This window comes from Aristolochia californica, unplaced genomic scaffold (genome assembly GCF_029961685.1).
Source record: "Aristolochia californica isolate CCGP_79_NKW_82.1479 unplaced genomic scaffold, dmAriCali1.0.hap1 SCAF_8, whole genome shotgun sequence".
NCBI lineage: Eukaryota > Viridiplantae > Streptophyta > Magnoliopsida > Piperales > Aristolochiaceae > Aristolochia > Aristolochia californica.
Window position 1 is genome coordinate 23,032,289 of NW_027182279.1, and position 26,711 is coordinate 23,058,999.

Sequence of the window (26,711 nt, forward strand, 5' to 3'; positions counted from 1 at the left end):
CAATGTTTAACAACGTCGCCACGGTAGCACTGGATTAGTAAGTTGTTGGGGTTTGACTTCTCAGTGGAATATCGTGAGGGGAGATTGAATAAGGCAGCATATGCCTTGTCGCGGTGTTTTGAGGATCAGCATTCGATCTATTCGCCCAGCCAACCGCGATTTCTCATCCTTGACTTGGAGAGAGATGCACATGCCACTGACCCTGCGTTGCAGGAGTTGCATCGGAAAATTTCGAAGGGGACAATGAATTCGAAGTGGTCCATCCAAGATTCATTTATTTATTAAAAGCAGCGGTTTTTCCTTCCACCTGTGTCCGACTTGATTCCAGCTATTCTCTTTGCCTACCATGACAACACACACGAGGGGATACAGAAGACATTGCACAGAATTCGGGTTGATTTTTACTGGCAAGCCATGAAGCCCTCTATTGCGACTTATGTAGGCGACTGTCAGGTCTGCCAACGTAACAAAGCCGACCACTTGAGTCCAGTTGGTCTTCTCTAGCCTCTGGCCCTTCCTACGCAGGTTTGGGCTGACATTTCGATGAACTTTGTGGAGGGTCTACCCCTGTCCTCCGGCAAATCTGTACTTTTCATGGTGGTTGATAGATTCTCAAAGTACGGATATTTTATATCGCTGGCTCATCCTTATAAAGCAACATAGGTTGCTCAGACTTTCCTGGAGCAGATAGTCTGCTTACATGGCATCCCGGAATCAATTGTGAGTGACCGAGATGCAGTCTTCACGAGCACCTTTTGGCAAGAACTCTTTCGCTTGAGTGCGACTAAATTGTAGTTCTCCTCCGCCTATCATCCGCAGACTGACGGGCAGACTAGGGTGGTTAACCGCACCATCGAGATGTATCTACGGGCAGACTGGGGTGGTTAACCGCACCATCGAGATGTATCTACGGTGCTTGGTGGGCGATCGTCCGAGACACTGGGTTCAATGGCTTCCGTGGGCCGAGTACCGTTACAACACTTCGTTCCACTCTGCCTTGCAATCCACTCCTTTTCGGGTACGATATTGCAGGGATCCACCTCGTCTTCTCTCGTACACCCCAGGGTCCACCTGCGTGGACGCGATTGATCAGGCACTCATGGACCGTGATCTGCTGCTACACAATATCACAGAACGACTACGATGAGCCCAAGTTCGCATTAAAGATGTCTACGACAAAGGCCACTGTGAGGTCTCTTTTGAGGTTGGGGATTATGTGTGGCTACGGCTCCAACCCTACCGCCAACAGTCTCTTGCGGGACCTCCACGTCATAAGCTCTCTCCCAAATTTTTTGGGTCGTTCCCCATTCTTCGGCGCGTAGGACCAGTCGCTTATCAACTCAAATTTCCAAACACGGTCAAGCTTCATGATGTCTTTCATGTCTCCCTCTTGAAGTCACATTCCGGGGCGCCGCCTTCATCCACTTCATTCCTACCACCGGTTGATAATGGCGAGGTTATACTTACCCCTGCCGCAGTGCTACGTGCTCGACTGACTAATGACGAGTGGGAGATTCTCATTTAGTGGACGGACCCTAACCTTGATGCTGCAACATGGGAAAGTGTGAACATCTTCAAATAGGTCTACCCAGCTTTTGAGCTTGAGGACAAGCTCTTTCTCCAGGGGGAGGCAGATGTTCTGGACTCGATAGCACACCGAGTCACACAACGAAGGAAGCAACAACAACTCACTTAGTAGGATTTATTTCTTATATTACTTTGAGTAGGATTTATTTCTTATATTGTTTTAAATAGGAGTTATTTCTAATTATTGTAATAGGTAGGGTTATAGGGGCGTTATGGGAATTATTGTAACCCTAACCCTAAAACTCCATGACGTGATCTATTTAAAGGAGAGAATGAATGAAAGAAGGCAAGTTTGAGATTTTAGAGTAACCTAGTATAAACAGGTTGAGATCACCTTTTGATCTCGAGTTTAGGGTTTACTCCAAAAACCCAACGTATCCTTCATCCTCCATTGTCATCCATCTTCACCCATCTTACTTCATCATCCATAGCTAGAAGAAGAGCTTCCTGCCCCTTTTTCGAGCCCAAAGAGGGTCTCCCCTCCTTCTCAGCGTCAACAGCAAGCAAGGGGTCTAACCCTCTTGACGATCAGAAAAGGAGAGGTTTTTTTGGTTCTTCCACGTGAAGGATTGGTACACCTCCTTCCAGCTTGGAGTCACCACGGAAACAGAGAAGAAACCTTCCCAACGTGAGCTAAGGGCTACCCCTAAGCTAGGACCTCAACCCTAGCATCAGCAACAACAAAGTCAGGGGTAAAACCCTGATTGCCGTGAACCAGAAAAGGTATTCTTTTATCAGATCTTTCCACGTTGATATATTTTCCATCATATCTATATCTCTTGCACTATATTGGGTTATCAAAGGATTGACTGATCACGTGAGGAAGATCAATCAAAGAAGGGATCTTTAATCCTCCTTACCGAGTCCAGCAACTCAGTACCAGTGCTGGATTCACAAATCCCACGCCGTGTTACTCGATCCATGACCCAGGACCGTAAAAGAATATCCCACCAAACTACACATAGAGAAGAAGTCAATAAGTAGTTATTGGCAAATCCTTAAGCCTTCATTGTCAAAGACTTGCAATTCTTCTCTAAATATTCTTTTGAGTGAAAGAGAGTTACACACTTGCATTATCTTTGCTCTTTCCTCCTCCTATCCTTGCATTTCACATTAGTCAAGCTCCCATATACTACACATTGTGCTAAAAAGAAGATAATGCTTGGATCTCTCAAGGAGAAGGTACTTTCGAAATGTTGGGTGTAAGTTTTCCTTTATTGATTCTCATTTGAGAAAGATTTATCTAGAACCTATTTAATCTAGATAGAAAGACTTAGCTAGATCTAGAATCTAAAAAATCTTTTGGGTAGATTGAGTATGTAAAAAGCGTGTATTGAGCTACAAGTGGCTTAAAGAGAGCCGAAATCTCATTATTTAATTCTAGCTATTAGATTTTTTTAAAATATTTGAATATTCCAAGCAAGGGTTCTTCGATGGTGAATACTAATAGGGGAACATCGATCATTAAAATTCTCGTCTCATATGGTATGTGTATGTTTATTTTACTTTGAAATTGCTTATCATATAATTTTTTATTACATGCACTACTTAGTTTTACCTTAAAATTCTCTAGCAAGTTTCTGATAGTGGCTAGGCATAAACATGTTTCAAAGAGAGATTTAGGGCAATTATATTTGTAGGGATTTTTTAAAATACTAATTATTTTTTTATTTTACTCATATCTAATTTTCATTTGCAGTGACATTCCTAAGAGCCTTCCATATCTTCTCTTCAAAAATATTAAAAATACTTTTTTATATAGGGCATTAGGAAAAGAGGTGTACATGGAGCAACCTCTTGTGTAAGTTACTCAGAAAGATATCGAAAAAGTGTGTAGGTTAAATAAAAGAATTTATGGCCTCCACAAAGTCTAGGAGTGTAGTTTGACAAACTTAACAAAGTAATTATGTCTTGAGATTTACTAGAAGCCATTGTAACCATTCATTGTTTGTCTTGAAAAGATCTTTTGGAGTTGTGGTGGTAATATTACATGTGGATTAGTATTTTCAAAAAAGTATTTGAAAAAGTATTGAAATAAAGGAGCAAATTGTAAAACACTTTCCTACTAAGGACTTGGGTCCATCAAGTAGGGAAAAATTGTTTTATCATAGACAAAGTATGTCATAGATATGCTACAGGAGCATGGGTTGCAAGGAGCAAGGAATGTTGAGACACCTATGGAAGTGAACCAAAATTTTCATGAAGATGATAGTGCAAAACTCAAAAATAAGACCATGTACAAAAGGTTATTTGACAAACTTGTTCATACCACAGTAACTCAGTCTAACATATCATTTTTTGAGTACGGTACATCAATTTATGGAGTGTCCTAAAAAATACATTTAGAGGCAGCATACATGATATTGAGATACTTTAAAGAGGGCACCAAGAAGAAGATTATCGTATGAGTTACATGGTCATTTTGCAAATTGAGAAATATTCAAATTCAAATTATGGAGGGTGCAAGATGGATAGGAAATCTACCACTGTTTAATGGGCTAGAAGAGTAAGAAAGAAAATGTAGCAGTTCATTCTAGGATAGAAGCTTAAATCTAAACAATGGCTCATATAGTTAGTAAACTTGAAATCTACAATTGGCTATGGTGTATTTGTTGATGGAAATTTAATTATCTACAAGAGTAAGAAACAAAATGTTGCAGCCCATTCTAGTACAAATACTAAATACCAAGCAATGGCTCATATAGTTATTGAACTCCTCTAAGTCTATTAGTTTTGCAACAATCAATCTTCCCCACTAAAGAGGCTATGATTATGCAATTTGATAACCATGCTGTGATTTTCATTGCTTGGTAACTCGGCATGAACCAACCAAGCATGTAGAAGGAGACTGTTATTTCACCCGTAATGATGTGATCAGTGGAATTGCGGTCACTGCATATGTTAAGTTATTGATAAGCTTACTGATATTTTTTCTAAGGATTTAGGCAAGTGAGAATTTGAAATTTTTTGTAACAAGTTAGGGTATATTGACATATGCTCTAGGTTGAGGGGGAGTTTTGAAATATATGTAATAGGTAGTTTGGTCATTTCACTCTTGTCATATGTCTCCCTTAGGATAATAGCGGTAAGTTTCTCATCACATTGGAGTTATATACTTCAACTTTCATTTTATTAAGAGAAGTATTTAAGGAGATAATAGTTCAAGTATAGAGGGGTATTTTTGTAACTTTGGTGTTTTATCACATAACTGAATATATAAAAGGAAGGGAGTCAATCTCTCCCTTAACGAGTGTTGAACGGACACATTCTTTCTCTCCCTTCTTCTCTCCCTTCTTCTCTCCTTTCTCTCCTTTCTCTCTTCTCTTGTCTTTTCTTTCTTAATTTCAGAGTTCTACATATTTTAACATCTACTTGATTGAGAGGTGCTGGTAAAAAAAAAAAAAAACACACACACACACACACAATTGTAAAGCAAGTAGCCCATATAAAGTTGGGTCAAACCTTGTGTAGGCAAAACCACCCTTTATCTCAACTACATCTCAACTACATTGTGAGAAGCCTATGCAACTGAACATTAGCTACTAAAATAAGCTCTTTGATGATCAAAATTTTGTTACTCAGTTGGCTATTGAAATTCCTTTTGAGGGTAAAAAATTGCTAAGTCTTGTTTGTTGCTATTGAAAATCCCTATACAGTAGTTGCTAATAGTAAGTCCCTGTGTGGGCTGATGTTATTGAAAATCCTTTTATGAGTCTAAGCTAGTACAGTTTAGTGAGTTGTTATAAATTCCTTTTTGTCTAGACAAGAGTGTCTAGTTAGCTGCTGAAAAATCTTTTATGAGTCTAAGCTGATAGTCTAGTTTGTTGATATAAATCTATGTGAAAATGTGCATTGCAAATTGGTTATTGCAATCAATAGAGTGGCATAAGTCAGTACATATGCAACACTCTAATTATTTGTAGAGACAATTTGATGTAAGTGTAATTGGCAACCCAAACATTATCAATTAACATTTGAAGTGCAAACACCTTGAGAGTATGTCAACAATCCAAGATGTAATTATGCAGTATTATAAATTTTTGTATGTTCTTTATGTTATTAATTATTTGTGTTTAAACTTTAATGTTAAAATTAACATTGTACATTGTATTAATTAAAAGTATGAACACACATAAATTCAAATAAAAGAAAAGGCATAATTAACAAACCTATTCACCCCCTTCTAGGTTTGTTTCTCATAGACCTAACAGTGATGTCATTAAATAGCACTCCAATGTTACTCTTCTCTCTTTTCCACAGACTCAACAAGGCAGTAGTTCATGCACTCCTCATTGGTCTTAGAATTTACACAGTATTTCTCTCTTGGTGATTGTTTATAGAGATGCCAAGAAGCTATTTCGTAAGCAAAATGCTAGAATCAGTTCAGCTAATGCTTTGATCAGGACTTTACGCAAATTGATGCCTTTTGCCTCTGGCCTCTCAATCAATGGTTGTTGATAAACACTTTTGCAATCTAACCATATTGGCATTCAAATGATTCCATTACCCTATGCTGTACTTAAATTCCAAGGCAACCCGGTGAGGAATCTTGCTCTAGATAGATTTTTTGGGGTTCTTTGGGATTGGGAAAATAACGTATACAACCAATAAGCTCTGATTAGATTATAAGGTTTGCTTCAAGTCATTTTTATTCCAGCTTCAACCCTATTATGTTTCACTCAGGAGAAGTCTTGTAACTTACCAGTGAATAGAAGAAAGAAAATAGCGACTCGGTACCTTGACAGCCTTAATTATCTCTTTCTGTCTTTCACTCCCTCCTTTCTTCTCTTTCCTGCTTCTCTTTCGTGCAAAACTTCCCCTCTATTTGTTTCTCTGATTAATGAAACGCTAAGCCATAATTAAAGAAAATGGATAATGATATCAGGGCTATATTGACCTACTCTAGCCCTTTTGAGATTACGGAGAGCCAAGTTCGCCCTTCTTCAGATGATAATGCTAGCCATCCAGCACTTCTTCAGCCCCTCTAGCACTATGATGGACAATCACATTCTGGTGTCATTGAGTAAATATCATAATTCTTCAGGCCGTTTGGCAAGATGAATATAGTGAGTCACATGTTGTTATTGAGAGAACCCACTATTGGTCCTACATAGCTTTTTCCTAATAAAATGGATTTCACTGTACTAAAGATAACTATCTGGTAAATATAAGGTTGTGGATACCCAGGGGAGGGTGTCTCCATACGGAATCTCGTATCAAGACCATTTAACCTGAAGAAACGCTCAATATGCCACATACTGGGATGCTTCAGGTCTAACTAGAGAAAAAATGAGTGAGTAAATAGTTCGATACTACTTGGCTGTATTAGTAATGTTTTACCACCATCAAAATCTGAAATAACTTGACCGATACACTAGTAATATTTGACAATGCAGGCAACCCTGGTTTTAGATGCAAACACCTAGGCAAACTTCACAAGTGCAACATTGAGTAAGTATTCTAAAACTGGATGTCAAATTCGTGATGAGGATTCCATTGGTTATCCAATCAGCACAATAGTTTATGAAAGTGCTGTAAATACAGACCATTGATATGACAACGGAACCCTTTCACCACATATATACAAATCAACCTCCAACATCATAGAGGAAATTAGCAGTTTCAAAAGAGCAGTACACAGCTTTTCTGGCCTTAAAATTGATTGATAAGATAAAAGATGTACTCGATGTACATAAGCAACTTCAGTATAAGAAGAAGTTAGTGTTTTCAATTGCTGCAGAGAGGCTAATATTATACCACACAACAGAATGGCAGCAAATATATAATAAAGGGATATCTTCAGACTGGTGAAGAAAATGCTTATGACCTGACCTTAGCTAGGCGAGCCCGTATTTCTTCTAGTTCTTCTTCATCATCCACTCCCTCGGCAACAGGTTCAGCCTGCATAAAATTTTTATATGTTTTCATTACGCAACGCAAAGGGGGAAAAGGAACCATGCCATGCTTTCTCTCATTTTTTAGAGAAAGGGATGAGAGTGTCTTCAAAATTTTATACCTCTTGTGCAGGTCTCGCTTTCTCCGCAGGTCGTGTTGTTCTCTCGCTTTTGGCAGCTTCTGGAAGCTGAGCAGCAGTCTCACCGCCTAGCTCAGTCAGTACTTTATCAACTTCTTCCTCAATTTCCTCTTCTATGTCTTCTGAATCCAATGCTGAATCCACTGCATCATTTACCATCTCTTCAATCACCCCAGCCTACAGATACATGAGTTCACATGTTACAGCCAACAAAGCTAAGATATATTTCTACCCAAATTTTCATGATAAGATCTCTCTTTGAATAGATGGATCTCTAGTCATAATCAAATTAAAAAGGCTTCTAAATATGCAACGGAGGGCAATGGCATCCCCATCGGATGGTGCAGAAGAGCATCATCAAATGGAAAAGAAAGTAAAGGCGAAAAGCAATTAGGATGAAATAACTATTTTAAGAAGAATTGTCATGATTTTAGTAAGACAACAGAATAGCTCCATATACAACCATTTCAAGTAAATAACATCACCTACTTGAGCACTGTTAAAAATACTGAAGATTGCAATGTTTTTTTTTTTTTAAATGATGCTGATTTTTATGAAGACAAAAGCTCAAAAGAGCAATTAACAAAGGAGGGAAACCTTCCCAAACAATGAGAGATTTCTAGGAAGTTCTGAAGATTGCAATGTTAAAATTAAAGATCAGCAAGAAGAACATAAACAGGTAGCTCTCCTATGAGGAGGTACGACTCAATGCATGTGAGTAATTAAAAATTAAGACCAGATGGAATCATTACCCACTCTTAGTTTGTGCCTCCATAATTAAAATAGATACATTCTCGAATGGGTATAGAGTGGGTAAAGAGCCCCACCATTTTAAATACATTCTTTATGTGCTTTTAGTGAGTAAACGGTCCCACCATTTCATTGGGTTCATACCATTCATGATGCTAACTCTGGCAAATTCTTTAGTGCAATAAGTTGTTTTACTGGATGATCTTTCAGCATAAAAGTCCTTCCTCCATTGATTGGACTTTTCTTTTTTGGATTATTTCATGTTATAAACCTTTTTAAGTCTCCATGAATTTCTTCCTTCTTCTTGATAAATCTTAAGAAAAAAAAAACAAAAAAAACATACGCTCCATTTATCACTGGCTAGTTGTTTTCAAAGTAAGATTTGTTGTCAAAGAATAGTTCCATATTGTTTTAAACTTGGAAAAGCCATGCATTTATTAGTAGGAAAGACGCCTCCAAACTTAACTAGTCATTTTAGAAAGAACTGCCAACCTCTATTATGGACACACAGCAAACCCAAGCGTTTTTTTTTTTCTGGGTGTGTTCTATGTGGAGACATGTATGAACCCCAAATCTAGCCGCAGGTTATCTGTTTGGACCTGGAAATTAAGTAAAGGGTGGTAAAGAGTCCTATCATTTTGCGATTACACATCTCAAGCTAGTCTGACAGCCAAGAGTTGCTACAGGAGAATCCCGCATTGAGTTGAGGCTGTAAAAATAGTGTTTATTAGTTGGCATGCGTCCTCCTAACATCCACTAGCCATTTTTGGGAGAAAACCGCCTAATTGTAATAATATGTTCCCTACAGTTGGTGTATATTACGTAAAAGGGAGTCTCATCGATAACAAAGCACTTCAGTACAACAAAGAAAGGGAAACTTTCTATCCATTCTGTTGTAGTGTTCTAGTTAAGTACAATAAAGTACAACAGAGAAAGGGAAACTTTCTATTCTTTCTGTTATATTGTTTTACTTAAGTACAGTACATTTGAGTACTATAAAGAAAGGGAAACTGTCTATTCCTTCTGCTGTAGTGTTTAAGTACTGCGCTGGTTTTCTACTTAAACTAGGAAAGCTTCTATTATTTGTATGAAATGAATAATTTTGAATGATAATAAAAAAGGAATGAGGAATCGAACAGAATTATCTCGTTCCCTGTTTCTCTTCCAAACTCTTCTAGTTGTGCTCTTTTATCTGAGTTTTCTTCTATTGAAATTCTAGCACTTGCATGAACAGACAAGTTGTAAGAGACCTCAACATAAAATATTCTCAATAGTCAAAGGTAATTGAGGCTAACAAGAATCATGTTACTCATATTTTGCTTTTCTTCAAATAGTGATGGAACTCTTTAAAAAGAAAGAGAAACTGAAAGGAGGAAAAGAGATCCCAATTTAAGCAAATTCCTTCCTCTGAACTTCATTCATAAGGCAACCCCTCACTTAAAGACAACAAAAGCCCCTCTGTGGGACCCCCTATGTCCAACTTCAGTTTACCAATCCCAGCAATAGGATGAGTAAAAATTGAGATAAATGGGCCTGGTCGCACAAGAAGGCCCAGATCCTGTGATCTGAAGTTGGAACACCAGTATCCCACCAGTCACCCAGGTTTACACTCTGAGGCTGAGCCCCATAAGGACCCACCACATTGCAGTTGCACGATTCCATATTTTTTTAATTCATTTATTTTATTTTATTTTGTTTTTTTTCATGATTTTACGAGATTTATCAGTTAGTGATTTATCTCTTTTATGAATTTTGAATTTCAATTTCTCTTTTATTAATTGCTTGTAATCGGATTAGTGAGAATTAATGATGAATTGAGAATTTTTACCTCCCTGACTATTTCCTCTCTTCTCGTTCTTCCTCTTCTCCTCTCTACTCTCCTCTCTCCTTCATCTCTATTCTTCTTCTCCTTCTCTATTTCTATCCTAAACTCTACAATCGGTATCATCAAATTAAACAATACACCTTGCTCCGCATCAGTTTGGTATCAAAGCCACCAGGAGCTACACTCAACGGGGTCGAGATTGTCCTACCTCAGGAGAGTTGGTGGGGATACCAGTATGCCACCAGTCACCCGAGTTTACAATAGGTGGCATCGGGCCCCACTGTGGTTGGGTGATTCCATATTTTTGCAATTCATTTATTTTATTTTATTTTATTGAACATGGAATCTATGTGATCCACCTACAGGAGCAGCTATTGTGGGGTGTCGTTGGGTTTATATTATCAAATATAATGTTGATGGCTCTATTGAACGGTACAAAGCTCGACTGGTAGCGAAAGGGTATATGCAAACTTTAGGAGTTGATGTCTTTGAGACATTCTCTCTTGTCGCCCGACTTACTTCGGTACATATCTTAATATTTGTGGCTATTAATAAGGGTTGGCCTCTCTTTCAACTCGATGTGAAGAATGTCTTTTTATATGGTGATCTACATGGTATCAGAGCGGGTACTCATATGTGGGCCTGAACCTAAACTATCTACTTGTAGAGCCACAAAAGAGGGCCTACATCTAAACTATCCACTTGTAGAGTCACAAAAGAGGGCCTACACCTAAACTGCCTACTCCTATATTATCCACTTGTAGAGCCACAAAATAGGGTCTACAAGTGAGGGGGAGTGTTAAGGAAAACTCCCACATAGATTAGTGAATACAAAGATCTTGAGTTTATTAGTTAATAAAGAGGTTTCCTAAGTTGGCTAGTCATTTTGGGGTGGGCCTTGGACCCAACTTAACATTTATCTTCTTAATTTTACGAGATTTATCAGTTAGTGATTTATCTCTTTTTCGAATTTTGAATTTCAGTTTCTCTTTTATTAATTGATTTTAATCAGATTAGTGAGCATTAATGATGAATTGAGAATCTTTTCCTCCCTTAGTGTTTTCTCTTTTCTCGTTCTTACTCTTCTCCCACTCTACTCTCCTCTCTCCTTCGTCTCTATTCTTCTTCTCCTTCTTTATTTCTATCCTAAACTCTACACTTCATTAGTCCCAAGGATTTGGAGTAAGAAATCTTGCATGAATTTGCAGTTTTTGCTGTGGTAGCCCGCAAGGCACCTATGTATTTCTCTGAAGATCCTCCACACGAGGTGGAGTCCATTTTATAGGACTTCCAAGATGTTTTCTGCCAGGATCTTCTTAATGAACTGCCTCCTATGTGCAATATCCAACAACCTATCAATTTGGTTCCAACAGCCACATTGTCGAACCTAACGCATCATCCCTCTGAACATGGCGAACTACAGCGACAAGTGAATGAGCTTCTACAAAAGGGATTTATCAAGGAAAGCCTAAACCCTTGTGTTGTGCCAGCCTTACTTACACCAAAAAAGGATAATACCTGGAGAAAGTGTATGGACAATAGGGCCATCAACAAAATCACTGTGAAGTACCACATCCCAACTCCCCGGCTAGATGATATGATAGACATGCTAATGGGAGCCACTATCTTTTCCAAGATTAAAGCGATTACCATCAAATTCAGATCCGCATGGGTGATGAATGGAATATAGCCTTCAAAACAAAAGATGGACAGTATGAGTGGATGGTCATGCCATTTGGACTGTCAAATGCACCCAGTACGTCTATGAGGATGACGACATAGGTGCTTCGATCATTCCTTGGAAAATTTTTAGTAGTCTATGTTGATGATATCCTCATCTATAGTTAAACTAAAGACCAACATCTTGACCATATCCATCAGGTTTGCCACACACTACGAAAGAAGAAACTTTATGTTAATCTTCATAAATGCTCATTTCTGACAGATAAAGTAGTTTTATTGGGTTTTGTGGTCACTCCTACTGGTATCACTGCAAATCCCTAGAAAGTAAAAGCAACCGTTGAGTGGCCGGAACCTTCTACCAATCATGAGGTTCATAGCTTTCATGGTTTAGCCACTTTTTATCGATGATTTATCAGGGGATTCAGTTCCATTATGGCACCCATCAAAGATTGCAAGAAAAAAAGAGAGTTCTCGTGGTCGAAAGTTGCCTCTCACGCTTTCCAAGAAATTAAGAAATGTCTGACAAAAGCACCTGTTATGAGATTACCTGATTTTTCAAAGGTTTTCAAAGTCAAATGTGATGCATCAAGTATCAAAATAGGTGGAGTACTAAGTCAAGAGCAACATCTGACCACGTATATAGCGAAAACTTAACGACGCCAAACAAAAGTACTCGGCCTATGATAAGGTATTCTATGTGGTTGTATGAGCTTTATGTTATTGGCATCACCATCTCCTCGCCACATGAATTTGTCTTGTACTCCGATCACGAGGCCCTTCAATATCTCGATTATAAAAAGAAACTTAATTCTAGGCATGGGCGATGGGTGAGTACCTACAGGCATGCTTTTTTGTCTTAAAGCACCAATTCGGAAGTGTGAATAAAGTGGTTGATTCCCTCAGTTGCAGGATTAGCTTGTTGACCGCTATGAGTGTGCAAGTTACTGGTTTTGAGAAGATCATAGATGACTACACTTCTTGCCCCGACTTTGGTAAGGTGTACAAATTGCGAGAAGGACAATACTGCCTCATCGATGACCTCTATCTCCAAGATGACTATTTATTTCAAGCAAATAAGCTATGCGTTCCTTGTTACGTCAGTGCGAGACTTTTTGGTTTGGGAACTCCATGCGAGAGGACCCAAGGGACATTTTGGGCAAAACAAAACGATTGAGGAGGTGGAAAGTCGATTTTAGTGGCTGAGCTTAAAAAGGGACATCACAAAACTGGATGGATAGTGTAGGACATGTCAATTGGGTAAACATAAGAAACAAAACACTAGGTTATACACACCCCTACCAATCCCTACAAGCCCTTGGCAAGACCTCAACATCAATTTTTCTTAGGTCTACAATGTACCTTTCAGAAAAATGAGTCTTATCTTTGTTGTGGTAGATCTTTTTCCAAGATGGCTTCCAATGCATCCAAAGTTACTCAACTATTCTTCGATGAGATCGTCAAGCTATACGGTCTTCCTCAGACCATAGTTTCATGAACCACTTTTGGAAAACTTTGTGGCACTTTTTTTTTTTTTTTTTTGAAAAAGATGTATTAATAAAACAGAAGAAAATTACAAAGTTTGAGGGAGCATTTCCCTTACAACCAGTGATTGTAGGGTAGCTCCCTACCTAGCTAGCAATTACATCTGCCACTGAATTTGCGGATCTCGGAATGTGGGTCCAACAACAAGAAACAATTGAGGTAATATCTAAAATTTCCTTAAATGTATCCCAATGTCTCCACGGAGGAGAAGACTCTCTCACACCAACCAATCACCACTTTTGAATCCCCTTCAACTTGGAGGGGCCCACTACATCTTTCTTTGAAAACACGAAGACCGGAGAGGAGAGCCTGTAACTCAGCATTCGTAGAGTCAGAAATACCAAGGGGGCCAGCATACGTGTAGAACTGATTGCCGGAATGATCTGAAATTACTCCGCCATAACCAGAAATACCAGGGTTGCCAAGAGATGAACCATCAAAATTTAGCTTGAGATAACCAGGAGCCGGAGGAGTCCATTCTTGCATGACCGGAGGTTTTTTTCCAATGTGTATCAAAGCCAAGTTTCTCCAATTTTCACGAATGGAGGAACCTAGATAGGGAGATAATGCTTTCTTTGTTAAAAGCCAAGTAGATATATGACCCACCACTCTGTCCGTAACCCGATCTACAGATTCACTTTTTGCATCAAATCGTCTTCTATTCAGTCCAAAGCCCCCACGGGATGAAACTGGAACAGGCAGAGAGCATCATCTTTCCAAGACGCGGCATAGAGGTACCCAAGAGTGATTTACTAAAAGTGAGGAGATCCGCCGCCATGCAGAATTGAAACCCAAACTTACCAAGGATGCTTATCCACACTTTCCAAGAGAAACTGCAATGCAGTAGAATGTGTCTGGTAGTTTCGTTCTCAGAGTTGCAGAATGGACATAAGGGATCAACAGAGGGGTGGCCTCTTCTTCGCAATACGTCTTCCGAGAGGATTTTACCTAGACAGGCACTCCACATGAAGAATTTTACCTTTGGAGGGGCACATAAACGCCATACGAAATTGATCCCATTCTCCCTCCAAGCCGAATTACTACCGTTTAAAAATCTGTATGCCGATGAGACCGTGAAAGAACCCTTTTTATCCGGCCACCAAACGAGCTTGTTCACCTCCCAAGGATGGATTTTAAACGAAGCGACTAAGTCCAACAATTGACTAGCTTCCAATGCCTCACTATCCGAGAGACCCCTTCTAGGATGAAGACTCATACCTCCCCCCTCAAAAGCTTCTGCTACTGATATGTCTCTGCGAGTCGTGAGAAGGAAAAGACTTCTGAATGCAGTCTGCAGGGGTTCCGGCCCTATCCACAAATCGTCCCAAAACTTGAGCGATCTACCATTTCTAGCATAGAATCTACTTGCAGATTGAAATTTTGGGAGCAGAAGATATAGCGCTCTCCATATAGGGGAGGGGGTCCTACAGTTCCCACCAGACATCCACCAATGAGGTTCACTACCCAGCTTTGTGAGAACCATTTCCTTCCAAAGATTTGAAGAATGAGTGTTAAACTTCCATAGCCATTTTAACAATAAAGCTTGATTCATGTCTCTAGGTTTCCGGATTCCCAGGCCCCCCATATTCTTTGGCTTGCAAACATCATCCCAACTAACCAAGTGGTACTTAAAAGCATCACTCGATCCCCTCCATAAGAATCTTCTTTTCATCTTATCCATGATCTTACAAATAGCAATAGGGCAAGGCATGAAAGACAAAGCATAATTTGGGATTCCTGCTATGCATGACTTTAGAAGAACGAGTCTCCCTGCTTTACTAAGAAGACACCCCTTCCATGATGATAATCGGGATTCCATTTTTTCTACCACCGGATTCCATAGCCTCCAGCATATACGCCCATTGAAGAGAGGTAAACCAAGATGTGTTACGGGTAATTGACTTAAGGTGCATCCAAATATATTTGCCATCTCTGTGAGAACCTCAGGATTGACATTGAAGCCCATTAGGGAAGTCTTTCCCCAATTTACTTTCTGACCAGAGGCTAACTCAAAAAGCCCCAACACAGCTTTGATCTTTATTGCACAATCAATGGTGCCGACTCCAAAAATGATGGTATCATCTGCATACTGAAGTAGGGGAGTATTAAAAGCTGGACTGGAACAAGTAGGGGGGAACCACCCAAGGTTTCCTGCCGAGTAGAATATTGCAGATAGAAATTCACCAATCATATTGAATAGAAGCGGGGAGAGGGGGTCTCCCTGTCTAATTCCTTTGGTCCCTTTAAAATAACCACATACTAAATCGTTGATGAGGAGGGAGTACGATGCTGAAGCCACACAACTTCTGATCCAGAATCTCCATTTGTTGCCAAAACCCATCTTTTCCATGATCTCATCCAATAGGATCCAATTGACTCTGTCAAAAGCCTTTTCAAGGTCTAACTTTAGGGCAATTCTTGGGTCCTTGTTGTGCTGAAAATGATCAATAAGTTCATGGGCAGCCATAGTAGAATCCAAGATCTCTCTTCCTTTCAAGAAAGCGCCTTGCCCTTTGTGAATTACTGTAGGAAGGAGAGCTTTGAGACGATGAGCCAAAATTTTGGCTATAATCTTGTATGCACTAGAAACGAGGCTGATAGGCCTGAAATCCTCTGGTTTCTCCACATTGAGTTTCTTCGGGACCAAAGTGATAAAGGATGCAACGATACTATGGAACGTGATCCTGTTGTTGAAAAAAACATTAACCATGGCTATGATATCCCCATTGAAGCCATCAGGGCCTGGCGCCCTATCACTATCCATGCCTAATACAGCGCGTTCGACTTCTCCCAGTGAAAATGGCAACTCTAGAAATGAGGCAACTACTGGAGAGAGGCTAGAAAAATGAATATTCTGAATTTTTGGCCTGTAATGGCATTCCTCAGTATATAAATATGTGAAAAACTTGAGCAACACATTAGTGATCGAAGTCCTACACGATGTTACCTCATTATTGATACATAATGAGGTAATACGGTTGGTCCTTCGCTTAGCCAAAGCCACTGTGTGAAAAAAAATTGTGTTGGCGTCTCCCTCCTTGAGCCATTTAAATCTGGCACGTTGTTTCCAACGGACCTTCTCTTGATGAAAGATTAAATTTAGATTTGAGTTTAGAGAGATACGGGTAGAGAACTCCACCGGAGATAATTCCTTTGCTCCTCTGCCAAGTCAAGGTCCGCAATTTGGGAGATAATGGAAGACTTCTCAGCAGCTAAAGAAGTGCGATGCTCTGTGGCCCACTCCTTAATTTTCTGTTTTAGGAACTGAAGCTTTAAGAGTGAAAGCCCACTCTCGCCTGCCCAAAAATGGACCCTCAGCCCACCATTCATCGACACGAGCTTCAAAATTTTTGACAGATAACCATGAATTCTTGAACCGGAAAGGAGAAGGGCCCCATTTCTAGACAGAGGTGGTCAGCATGATTGGCCAGTGATCTGATCCCACCTTGTTTAGAACCCGACCAGAGACATTCCCAAACAGTTGCAGCCATTCAGGGCAGGCCAAAAATCGATCCAATTTGGATAAAATTGGCTGTTGTTGGTTGTTCGACCAAGTATAATTCTTCCCCGAGAGGGGGACCTCATCCAAATCGCATCCGCCAATAAAATCAGAGAACCGCGCATAGAAGCCAAGATGCGATTTGTCGGCGGTTTCTTCTCACTGCAATAACGAATTGCGTTGAAATCACCAGCGAAAAGCCAAGGGAAACTCCAGGACTGGAAGAGATTGCTGAGTTCTTCCCAAAAAAGTCCACGCTCACGATATCTGGTCGGTCCATATACTCCCCCAATACACCAAATTTTGCCCGAGGAGAGGTCTCTAAACTGCAAACCCACAGAGAAGCGACCTTCAGCCACTTGCAAGGAAGCCAAAAGAGTCGAGTCCCAAGCGACTAGAATACCTCCCGAGAGACCCTCAGCATTAACAGCCACCCATTTAATAGAAGAGTTAGACCAAAGCTCTTCGACAATAGCTTCGGACATCTCTTGACACTTTGTTTCTTGTAGGATCACAATGGATGGCCTGAATTGAGATAGGAAATTTGAGATCATCCCCCTATTCCGAAAAGCCCCAATTCCTCGAACGTTCCAGGAGAGGACGATCATTTAGTACCGTACTTGATGACTCCAGATGCATTCCTGTCTCCAGGCAACGGGCCTCTGAAAATTGCTCCCATAAGGCGGGCCAAATCCATCATATGTTGCCATGATTCTTCATCATACTTGTGCCTTTCTACTTGGAGAGCCTTGACCACCCGGCCAGGTCTACCAGGAGAGAGAGGAGTTTGGGAGTTTTTTGGATTGTCCTGATTGTGGGCATTAATCTGTGGTGTATTACTTGGAATAGGCTCATGGTGAGAATTTTGAGGTACCATGGGAGGTTGAGGGAGCAAATTAGAAGGTTCTAAAATTCTCGAACAGGGGGAATCCGAGATACTAGAAATTTTATCAATACTCATAGATGGGCCTTGACTGAGAGGTACCGTTTGGCATAGTTCTGTTTGAGGTTCGGGGGTGATGAAGTGACAAGCTTGGCTGGTTTGAAAATTTATGACTGCATGCTCTAGATCAGTCTTGTGCTGTTGCTAATCCCGAGAAAGTGGACTCCAAAGACGGGTGGAAGTGGAGAAAGGGATATCAAGCGGACATTTATGAGGAGGGGAGGTTGCGCCAGTTGGAGAGTGATTATTCTGGGAGTTTGAAACGTGAGCTAGGGAGGTAGCGGAATAGGAGGACAGAAGAGGTTGCGTTATTTCTGGGTTTGTAGGGATAGAGGTAGGTTGGTAAGAGGTAGAGTTTTGGGGATTTGGGAAAGTAGAAGAGGGGATTTCCGGAGATTTCTCTGAATTTTTTGAAGAATAATTTGAAGACAGCCTTGATATTAGCGAGCACCCGTCTTCCGTCTCTGTTTCTGTGTACTCTCTGTCTACGCCGCTTGTAGAGGTTTCATTTGAAACCGAGTCTGTGTACGATCTGACTACATCGCTCGTAGAATGCTCATTTGAAATCGAAATAGTCCTTAGGTTTTCGAGAATCGTACCTGGATGTAGCGTTGGAGCAGCTTGGGAATTTTCTTCTCAGAGCTTTGAGCCAGACATATGCCAAACATTTTCTTCTCGGAGCTTTGAGCCAGACAAATGCCGAACATTTTCCCGTTGATCCCCATTATCATTTGATTTTGAAGAAGCTTCGTGAAACTGAGTCGATGCTGGGTCGAAAATTGGGACTACCTTAGGCACCTGGGTGCTCGTGCCAGAGTCTTCGAGAAGACCCCCTCTCTCGGGCAACGTATCACTAGATTTTTTAAAAGTTGAAGTACTCGTGTAAGAGTTCTCGGGACTCTGACTTGCATTTGACGTATATTTACGCCCTGACCCAGCTTCGTCAGCTGCTTTGAGCATTGGCGTACATAAGTTAAGAGTCCTCGGGACTCTGAATTGCCTTTGGCAGCGTGTTATGCCAGGACCCGAATTTATTCAGGGTACTGACAGAGTCCTGTCTCGAAGTACTTCCCAGGAGTTTGATTTTGAACCCGAGTCAGATCCAAAACTCGGCAGAGAAGTTGATTCGTTTGAATCCGACGGGTTATAATCCGAGTTGATTCGGTTAGAAGGAGAGATGGATTCTAGTGATGTTCGTCCCTTTTGAGTCCGGCCGAGCTCCGGTGGCCGCAGAGTCTCCATGGCGCTGAAAACCACCTCAATCCATACGAAATCCCCGCCGAAAATTAGCTCCATGAATAGTGTTGCCGGCCAACACGAGCTTGGGGCAACGAATGCCCTGGCAGCATCCATTTTCTTTTTTCCCAACGTGTCTTTATCCCAGCGAATAATGCGTCCGAAGGAGCAGAAAAAACGTTGCAAGACCTCCTCTGACCATAATTCGATTGGAAGTCCCTTAACGATAATCCACTATCCGAGGGGGAGATTTCTGGTGGTTTCCTCCCATTCCGACACTAAAATTTCAGTTTCGAACTCCCATAAGCTGTCAGTGAGGGCTGCCTTCGCCTCCTCCCTTGAGTTGAGATAAACCAGCCATTTCCAAGGACTCAACCAGGAGATTTTTGGAAGGTGATTGGCTTGAAGTTTCTTCTGAAACCAGAGAACAAGGTTTTCTCTTGTCCAGTTATTGGATTTGGTCATCACCGTCAAAGCCGATTGCAGAGCTTTGCTTCCATTCGAGAAAAGATCCGAGGGGAGATGTATGGCAATGTTTTGGACTTTGGGGTGTGGAGGTTTCTGGATGGAAGGTATCAACAGGGGTGGGTTGGGGATTTGAGATGCAAGGAGGGGGGGGGGGGAGGGAAATGGAGGTCGTCTTTTCTAGGGGGGATGGGATGAATGGGTGGGGGAGTTATGGACGAGATCAATGGGATGAAATTTAGGAGTTTTCCCCTCAAATCTTTCCAACAGAATGATTCCCCAAATTTTTCTGGGATGTAGATTCGAGCCATTATCAACAAACCTCTGCACTGAACGATCTTCAATTCTCTCATTCCTTTCTTTCGGAATGCCGAGATGGAGAAAGAGAGTTCTTTGACTCTAATCTCCCTCAGACGAGGGACATTCGACTCTTCCTCGTCGACGAAACAGTTTGCGAAATCCACAGCTGGGGCTACCAGGAATGAAACAAAGGAGCGTCTATTGTCGTTTTTCACTGTGATTCGAATCATCTTTTTGAATCTCCCTGTTTTGAGCTCCAACGAGATTTTCGAGTTTCCGCGCACCCACACTGCTTCTTCTTCCTTTCGTTTTCCTTTTTTTCCCGAATTCCGACCTCTTGTCGTGCACCATTCTCCATCTTCATCATCTTCCTCTCGATTGGGGGCTTTTCCGGTCGTCGGCAGAAGCTCCTTCGATATCGCCGGCGTCGTCAAAGTCGCCGTCCGGGCCGCCGCATTTCCCCTCGTAGCTCCCATCGTCGTTTCATCCGCTGTGTAAGATCTCTGGCCTTTACCCTTTCCGCAGAAAGCATTTGTTTCCTTTCAACAGGTTCAGGAAGCTGTTCTTGGTCATCACTCTTCTTTTTTTGCTTGTATTCTACTGTGTGGCACTTTAGTAGGTACACAATTGAAATGTTCAACTGCCTACCATCCACAGACTAATGGTCAGACTAAAGTTGTTAACCGCAGTTTAGGGAACCTACTTCGATGCTTTGGTGGTGACTATCATCGAACATGGGACTTAATTCTTCCAGTTGCACAATTTGCATACAAAAACTCGGTGAATAGGTCAATAGGTATGAGTTTGTTTCAAGTTGTTTATGGGTATCAACCTAGGAAACCTTTAGATCTCATACCAATGTCTCCCCAAACTAGGTTTCTGACTCCGCCATTTCATTTTGCACGTCGAGTCCAAGAATTGGAAACTGAAGTTAATAAACGTATTCACACAAGTAATGCCCAATACATAATGTATAATGCTACAACATTTAATGCGGGTGACTATGCCATGGTTCAGATTTGACCCGAGCGGCTACCTTCGGGGCACGCTCGAAAGCTGCAAGCCCATAGTGCAGGACCATTTAAGGTGCTGAAAAGAGTATGATCTAATGCTTATGTTGTTGATTTGCCACCTGAATCTGGCATTAGCTGCACTTTTAACATTAGGAATTTGATAGAATAGAGGGGTCCTTCATCCATTCCTGATGATCCATTTTGTGTATCCCTTTCTGACTCTACCACTTTGTCTGATACAGCACCTATTCCCACTCCTGCAGCCCCTTGGACTCCTTCCCCTCTTCCCCTCCCACCAGCATAAAAAGATCATATTGATGCTATTTTAGATGAACAAGTTGTTTTTACTAGAAACGTTACAGTTCAATGTTTCTTTGTACGTTAGACGGGGGCGTTCAGACTCAAATAACATTTGGATGGCTCACGAGACACTGCAGTATTTGTACCCGGATTTGTTCAAGTACTATCAGAGCCACCAAGAGCTACACTCGACAAGGTCGAAATTTGCCTACCCCAGGAGAGTTGGTGGGGACATCAGTGTGCCTCCTGTCACCCGAGTGTACACTCGGAGTCATGGGGCCCCACCAGGACCACATTGTGGTTGGGTAATCCCGTATTTTTGTAGTTCATTTATTTTAGTTTATTTTGTTTTTATCTTCCTTATTTTACAAGATTTATCAGTTAGTGATTTCTCTTTTTTGAATTTTGAGTTTCAGTTTCTCTTTTATTAATTGATTGTAATCGGATTAAATCGGATTAGTGAGCATTAATTATGACTTGAAGAATTTTTTCCTCCCTTACTGTTTCCTCTCTTCCCGTTCTTCCTCTTCTCCCTCTCTACTCTCCTCTCTCCTTCATCTCTATTCTTCTGCTCCTCTATTTTTATCCTAAACTCTACAGTCAGTATCATCAAATTAAAGAACGCACCTTGTCCCGCATTAAAATGACTTCTCTATAAAAATGCAAATGAAACCAAATCAAAGAATCACAGTGTAAAACACTGGACAAGGGCCTGGACGAGCAGGCTTGTACACCTCAAATACATATAGAAAAAAATATACTGTCCTCGAACAGAAATAATGAGAAAGAAGTTACCTTAGTCATTTCTTTGCTGAATTCCTGCATAGTGACAGCCATTTCAGGTGCCTTCATAAGATTGTTAACAAGTTTCATGACATCAGCACTCTTAGATAAGTGTCCCACTGTACGGGCTGTAGCTGGAATTCAAGAAATCGCAAAAATTAGTTACTCCTACCAAAGAATTATTTCATTAAGATTACATCATTCCAAAGTAGACTAACCGTACTCAAAGAGCCAAGGTGTCCAAACAACCAACCAAAAACAAATACCAAAAATAAGCCAAGAAATCTCAGACTCATTGCAGTCCACATGATTTCTTTGCAGGGACAAATATATTTTGATGTACATGACGAAACACTAACAAGTGCCACATATTTTTGGCAGGAAGCATTCTCAATGACCAAAGCGGGTCAGCAACATAAATATAAAAAAAAAAAGCAAATAGATGGAAGAAAGTTAAGAAAAACATAATAAAATCAAGACACTACTGTAGGCAGAGAAACAGAGAAAGTCATTAGTGGCATTAAACTCTGAATTAATAGACATGCAGAGTCAAATTAGAAGTATACCAACGCTTTCTCCCAGGTGCATGGATATTGAATTCAACTGTGCCTTATTTTCATAAAGCCGGTTCACAGCTCTTCTTGACCTCACAAGTTCTTTTGCAAGTGACTGTTCATATATCCAATGAAATTCTTAAATTAATACCCAAAAAACTAATCATAAAGACTACAGCTGACTGATAGACAACTTACAGATACAAGTAAAAGAAAACAACAAATATTTTGGACAGATTTCGACTCAAATATTTTTTAAGTCCCTGTAGCAAAACTGACCCTTGCATCAATCATTGATGACAGAATGATTGATATTGCTAAAATTTACACTCTAAATATTAATCCAGACAAAAAATGTAAAGAGTCCAAATGATCCACCAATGGATAATTCAGATAAAATATACTTGAAATGGTCCAAACAAAGTCAAATTTATATAGGCCATCCAATTTGATGTCGGGTTCTGGTTGAATGGTCACTATCTCCTGAATCTGATGCAAGGCCTGCTCAAACAAATCACTTATGGAATATACATATATAAACAAGCAAGTTCTCTGATCTCCAACCCTCGGATAGAAGAGTGGGAGGCATCTCACTGATGAAGCGAAGCTTCTTCATTGTACCGCTATAGGTCATAGTAGATAATTCTTCCCACTCAAATTCACTGTCATAATTTGAGTGACAGCATAATTCCTATCATCTTTTTTTCTGATCTCTCACGAGGAATGAAAATCTGGCCAGGACCAACCATGGTACCACCAAAGCAACCACAAATCACACTATAGGCACCAAATTACAGCACCATAAAATAGAAAGCACCAACAAACAGCAGTCACAGACACTTCTATCCTGCAAAGATAATTATTCCACACAGGAATCTGATAGACCCCACATTAGTATTACCTACTCTGGAAGGAGTAAACAGAAGGATAATTAGAAGGTGATTAGAGGGTGATTAATGGGTCGGGGGCATTTTGGGAATTTGAGAAGGCTAAGTGGGTCGGGAGGGAATTTAGAGGAGGAGCCGAGGGAGAGGAAGGGGCGTCGTTTCGTCTACAGAGCTGTGCTCAAGGAGAGTCCTAGTCTCTCAAATACCAGTGGTTATCTTGTTGATTTTAGTGGAGTTCGATTGGGATTTCGATTTCAGAGTTTCCGTTTTTGTGGCTATTGCTTTCACCGTCGGGGATTACTATTATCAGAGTAGCTTGGCGTGATCGGAAGGTTATCGTCTGCGCGAGGTTTGGTTTGTCGAGCTATCGCGGAATCATCGTCTACTCGAGGAGGTTATTTACTTCGATTTCAGCAACGAAGGTTCGTGATTTATTTCTCTTTGGCTTGAAACTCTTATTCTGGTTATCGGGGTGTATCATTTGGTATCAGAGCATTGGTTGGGGTCGCATCTAAAGCTCGGCAGTGAAAAGGAAGTTTCGTTTTTCGATTTCGGTGGCATTCAAGGCTTCGGCTTACTGAATCGGAAGATATCTGAGGCTTCGGGAGCGTCGTCTGCTCGAAGAAAGTGGGTTCTGTTACGATTTCGGCAGTAAGGAGATCGGAAGCGTTGTCTGCCGGGAGTCGAGAGGAGTCTCGACTTCGATGATTGGTAGAGAAGAAGAAGAGTGTAAAAAAAAAGTGTAAAAAAAAAAAAAACTCTCCTCATGGCTACTACCAGAGTGGAGTCGAGGGTGGATTCGGCGGAAGGAATTGTTAGCACAGTAAGGGAGGAGGTGAGCTCGATGAAGGAAGAAGTCCGGAAGATTCCAGCCATGGAACAAGGGTTGACGGCGCTGATAGGGCGTGTTGAGCAACTCCTGCGTACCCAAGAGGAGCTCAACCAAAATGTGAATGCGCAGAGTAGGACGGCGAGACAGGGGCTGGACTCGACAGTGGGCGATAACTCGATCCAGAGAGGTATCGGACATGGAAGAGACACTGGCGAGGCTGATCGGAATAGGCAGAGCCAATATGAAGTGCGACCCAGAAAGTTAGAGTTGCCAATTTTTGAGGGAGAAGACCCAGATGACTGGATTTACAGAGTTGAAAGCTATTTCTCGCAGAACCGGGTATCTCACGGTGAAAAACTAAAAGCCGCAGTAGTATGTCTTGAAGGGGAGACATTAAAATGGTTCAAGTATGAAAATAACAGGAGAGAGATCATGAATTAGGAAGAATTTCAGTCCTTATTGCTAAAACGGTTCCGAAGTTCCGAAGACGGCTCTCCTTATGAGAAATTTCTAGCGTTGAACCAGGAGACCACCGTGAGAGATTACAGAAGGCGATTTGAGGATTTGGCGTCCACATTGGAAGACATTCCAGAAAAGGTGTTGGAGTCCAACTTTGTTAATGGGTTTAAGCCTGAAATTCGGGCCGAGGTGAGGGTGTTGGAGCCAAATGGGTTGGGAAGGACCATGGAGTTGCTACCGTTGTAATGAAAAATTCTCAACTAGGCATAGATGTAAAAACAAGAACCTACAAGTGCTGATTTTACAAGAACTGGAAAAAGAAGTTATGGAGGATAGCGACGATGGCCAATGTGAACAGCAGGAGGACGAGGTTAGCGCGGCTGCTCAAATAGTGGAGGTGTCGCTGAATTCGGTAGTGGGATTAACTCTTCCAAAGACTATCAAGATTGCGGGAAGCATCGGAGAACAACCAGTCGTCGTACTTATAGATGGAGGAGCAACCCATAATTTTATTTCCACCACAGTGGTCAAGAAACTATACTTGCCTTTATCTCCAACAGCAAAGTATGGCGTTCTATTGGGTACAGGTGCGGCACTGCCTAGGGAAGGAATTTTTAAGGGGGTTCGATTAACTCTTCAAGGAATAGAGATAGTGGAGGATTTTTTGCCTTTGGAATTGGGAAGCACCGATGTGATTTTAGGGGTACAATGGTTGGAAACCTTGGGAGGCACATATACGAACTGGAGAACACATGTTATGAAGTTCAGGTTGGGTAATGAGACGGTGGTGTTACAGGGAGATCCCTCCTTGCACAAAACTTTGGTTTCACTTAAGGCAATGATGCGAACTATCAAACATGAGGGACATGGGATTCTTGTGGAGTTGGGCAGTACCACAGTAGCAGAGTCACCACCGAGGGAGGATACGACAGCGATGGTGAAGCAAGTTTTGACAGAGTTCGGGGATGTTTTTGCCATGCCCCAAGAGTTACCACCCCAAAGGGCAAAGGAGCATGCCATAACTTTGAAGGAGGGAGCTTCACCGGTGAGTGTTCACCCATATCGGTACCCCCAAATACAAAAAGATGAAATAGAAAGGTTGGTGGGAGAAATGTTGGCTGCTGGAATCATACAGCCTAGCCCTAGCCCTTTTTCAAGCCCCGTGCTATTAGTCAAGAAGAAAGATGGAAGTTGGAGAATTTGTGTGGACTATCGAGCCCGTAACAAGGAGACTATTCCGGATAAGTTTCCCATTCCAGTGATCGATGAGTTGTTAGATGAGCTTCACGGAGCCCAAGTTTTTTCAAAGCTAGACTTGAAGTCGGGATACAACTAAATCCGAATGAAAGCAGCAGCGGATGTACACAAGACAGCTTTCTGGACTCATGAAGGCCACTACGAATTCTTGGTCATGCCTTTAAGACTTACCAATGCACCGGCTACATTTCAATCCCTTATGAATGAGGTATTTAAACCCTTTCTCCAGTGATTTGTATTGGTATTCTTCGATAATATTTTGATATATAGTCCAAGTTGGAGTGCTCACTGTGATCATTTAGTTGTCGTTTTGGAGAAGTTAAGAGAACACCGGTTGTATGCTAATTCTGCAAAGTGTTCTTTTGGAAGAGAACAGATAGAATAGTTGGGACATATCATTTCTAGAGAGGGGGTGTCAGTTGATCCGAGTAAATTCCAGGCTATGCTTGATTGGCCCGCACCGACCACACTTAGGGACCTACGGGGTTTCCTTGATCTTATGCGCGACCCTTGGCTAATCAATTAAAAAAAAGATAGGTTTGGGTGGTCGGATGAAACCACCGGGGCATTTGAGCATTTGAAGGAAGCCACGACTACGGCACCAGTTTTGGCTCTACCTGATTTTTCGAAACTGTTTGTTGTGGAGACCGATGCTTCTGGATATGGGCTAGGGGTTGTTCTACTACAAGAGCAACGACCAATTGCATTTTTTAGCCAAGTATTGAGCACACAAGCCAAATTGAAGTCTATTTACGAAAAAGA

The 26,711-nt window shown here is 41.2% G+C and overlaps 1 protein-coding gene across 1 annotated transcript in view; it reads right to left on the bottom strand.

Moving 5' to 3' along the window:
- Window positions 1-6,938: 6,938 nt before the first annotated feature.
- LOC137939134 (vacuolar protein sorting-associated protein 24 homolog 1) overlaps window positions 6,939-26,711 on the bottom strand; it is a 47,215-nt gene continuing 27,442 nt past the window's right edge. Inside the window, exons 3-6 of the mRNA XM_068784335.1 lie at window positions 22,527-22,629; window positions 21,973-22,094; window positions 7,604-7,798; window positions 6,939-7,488 (exon numbers count right to left, since the gene is read on the bottom strand). Coding sequence (XP_068640436.1) covers window positions 7,408-7,488; window positions 7,604-7,798; window positions 21,973-22,094; window positions 22,527-22,629 — 501 coding nt within the window. The 3' untranslated portion in view covers window positions 6,939-7,407. The remainder of the gene's footprint in view (window positions 7,489-7,603; window positions 7,799-21,972; window positions 22,095-22,526; window positions 22,630-26,711) is intronic.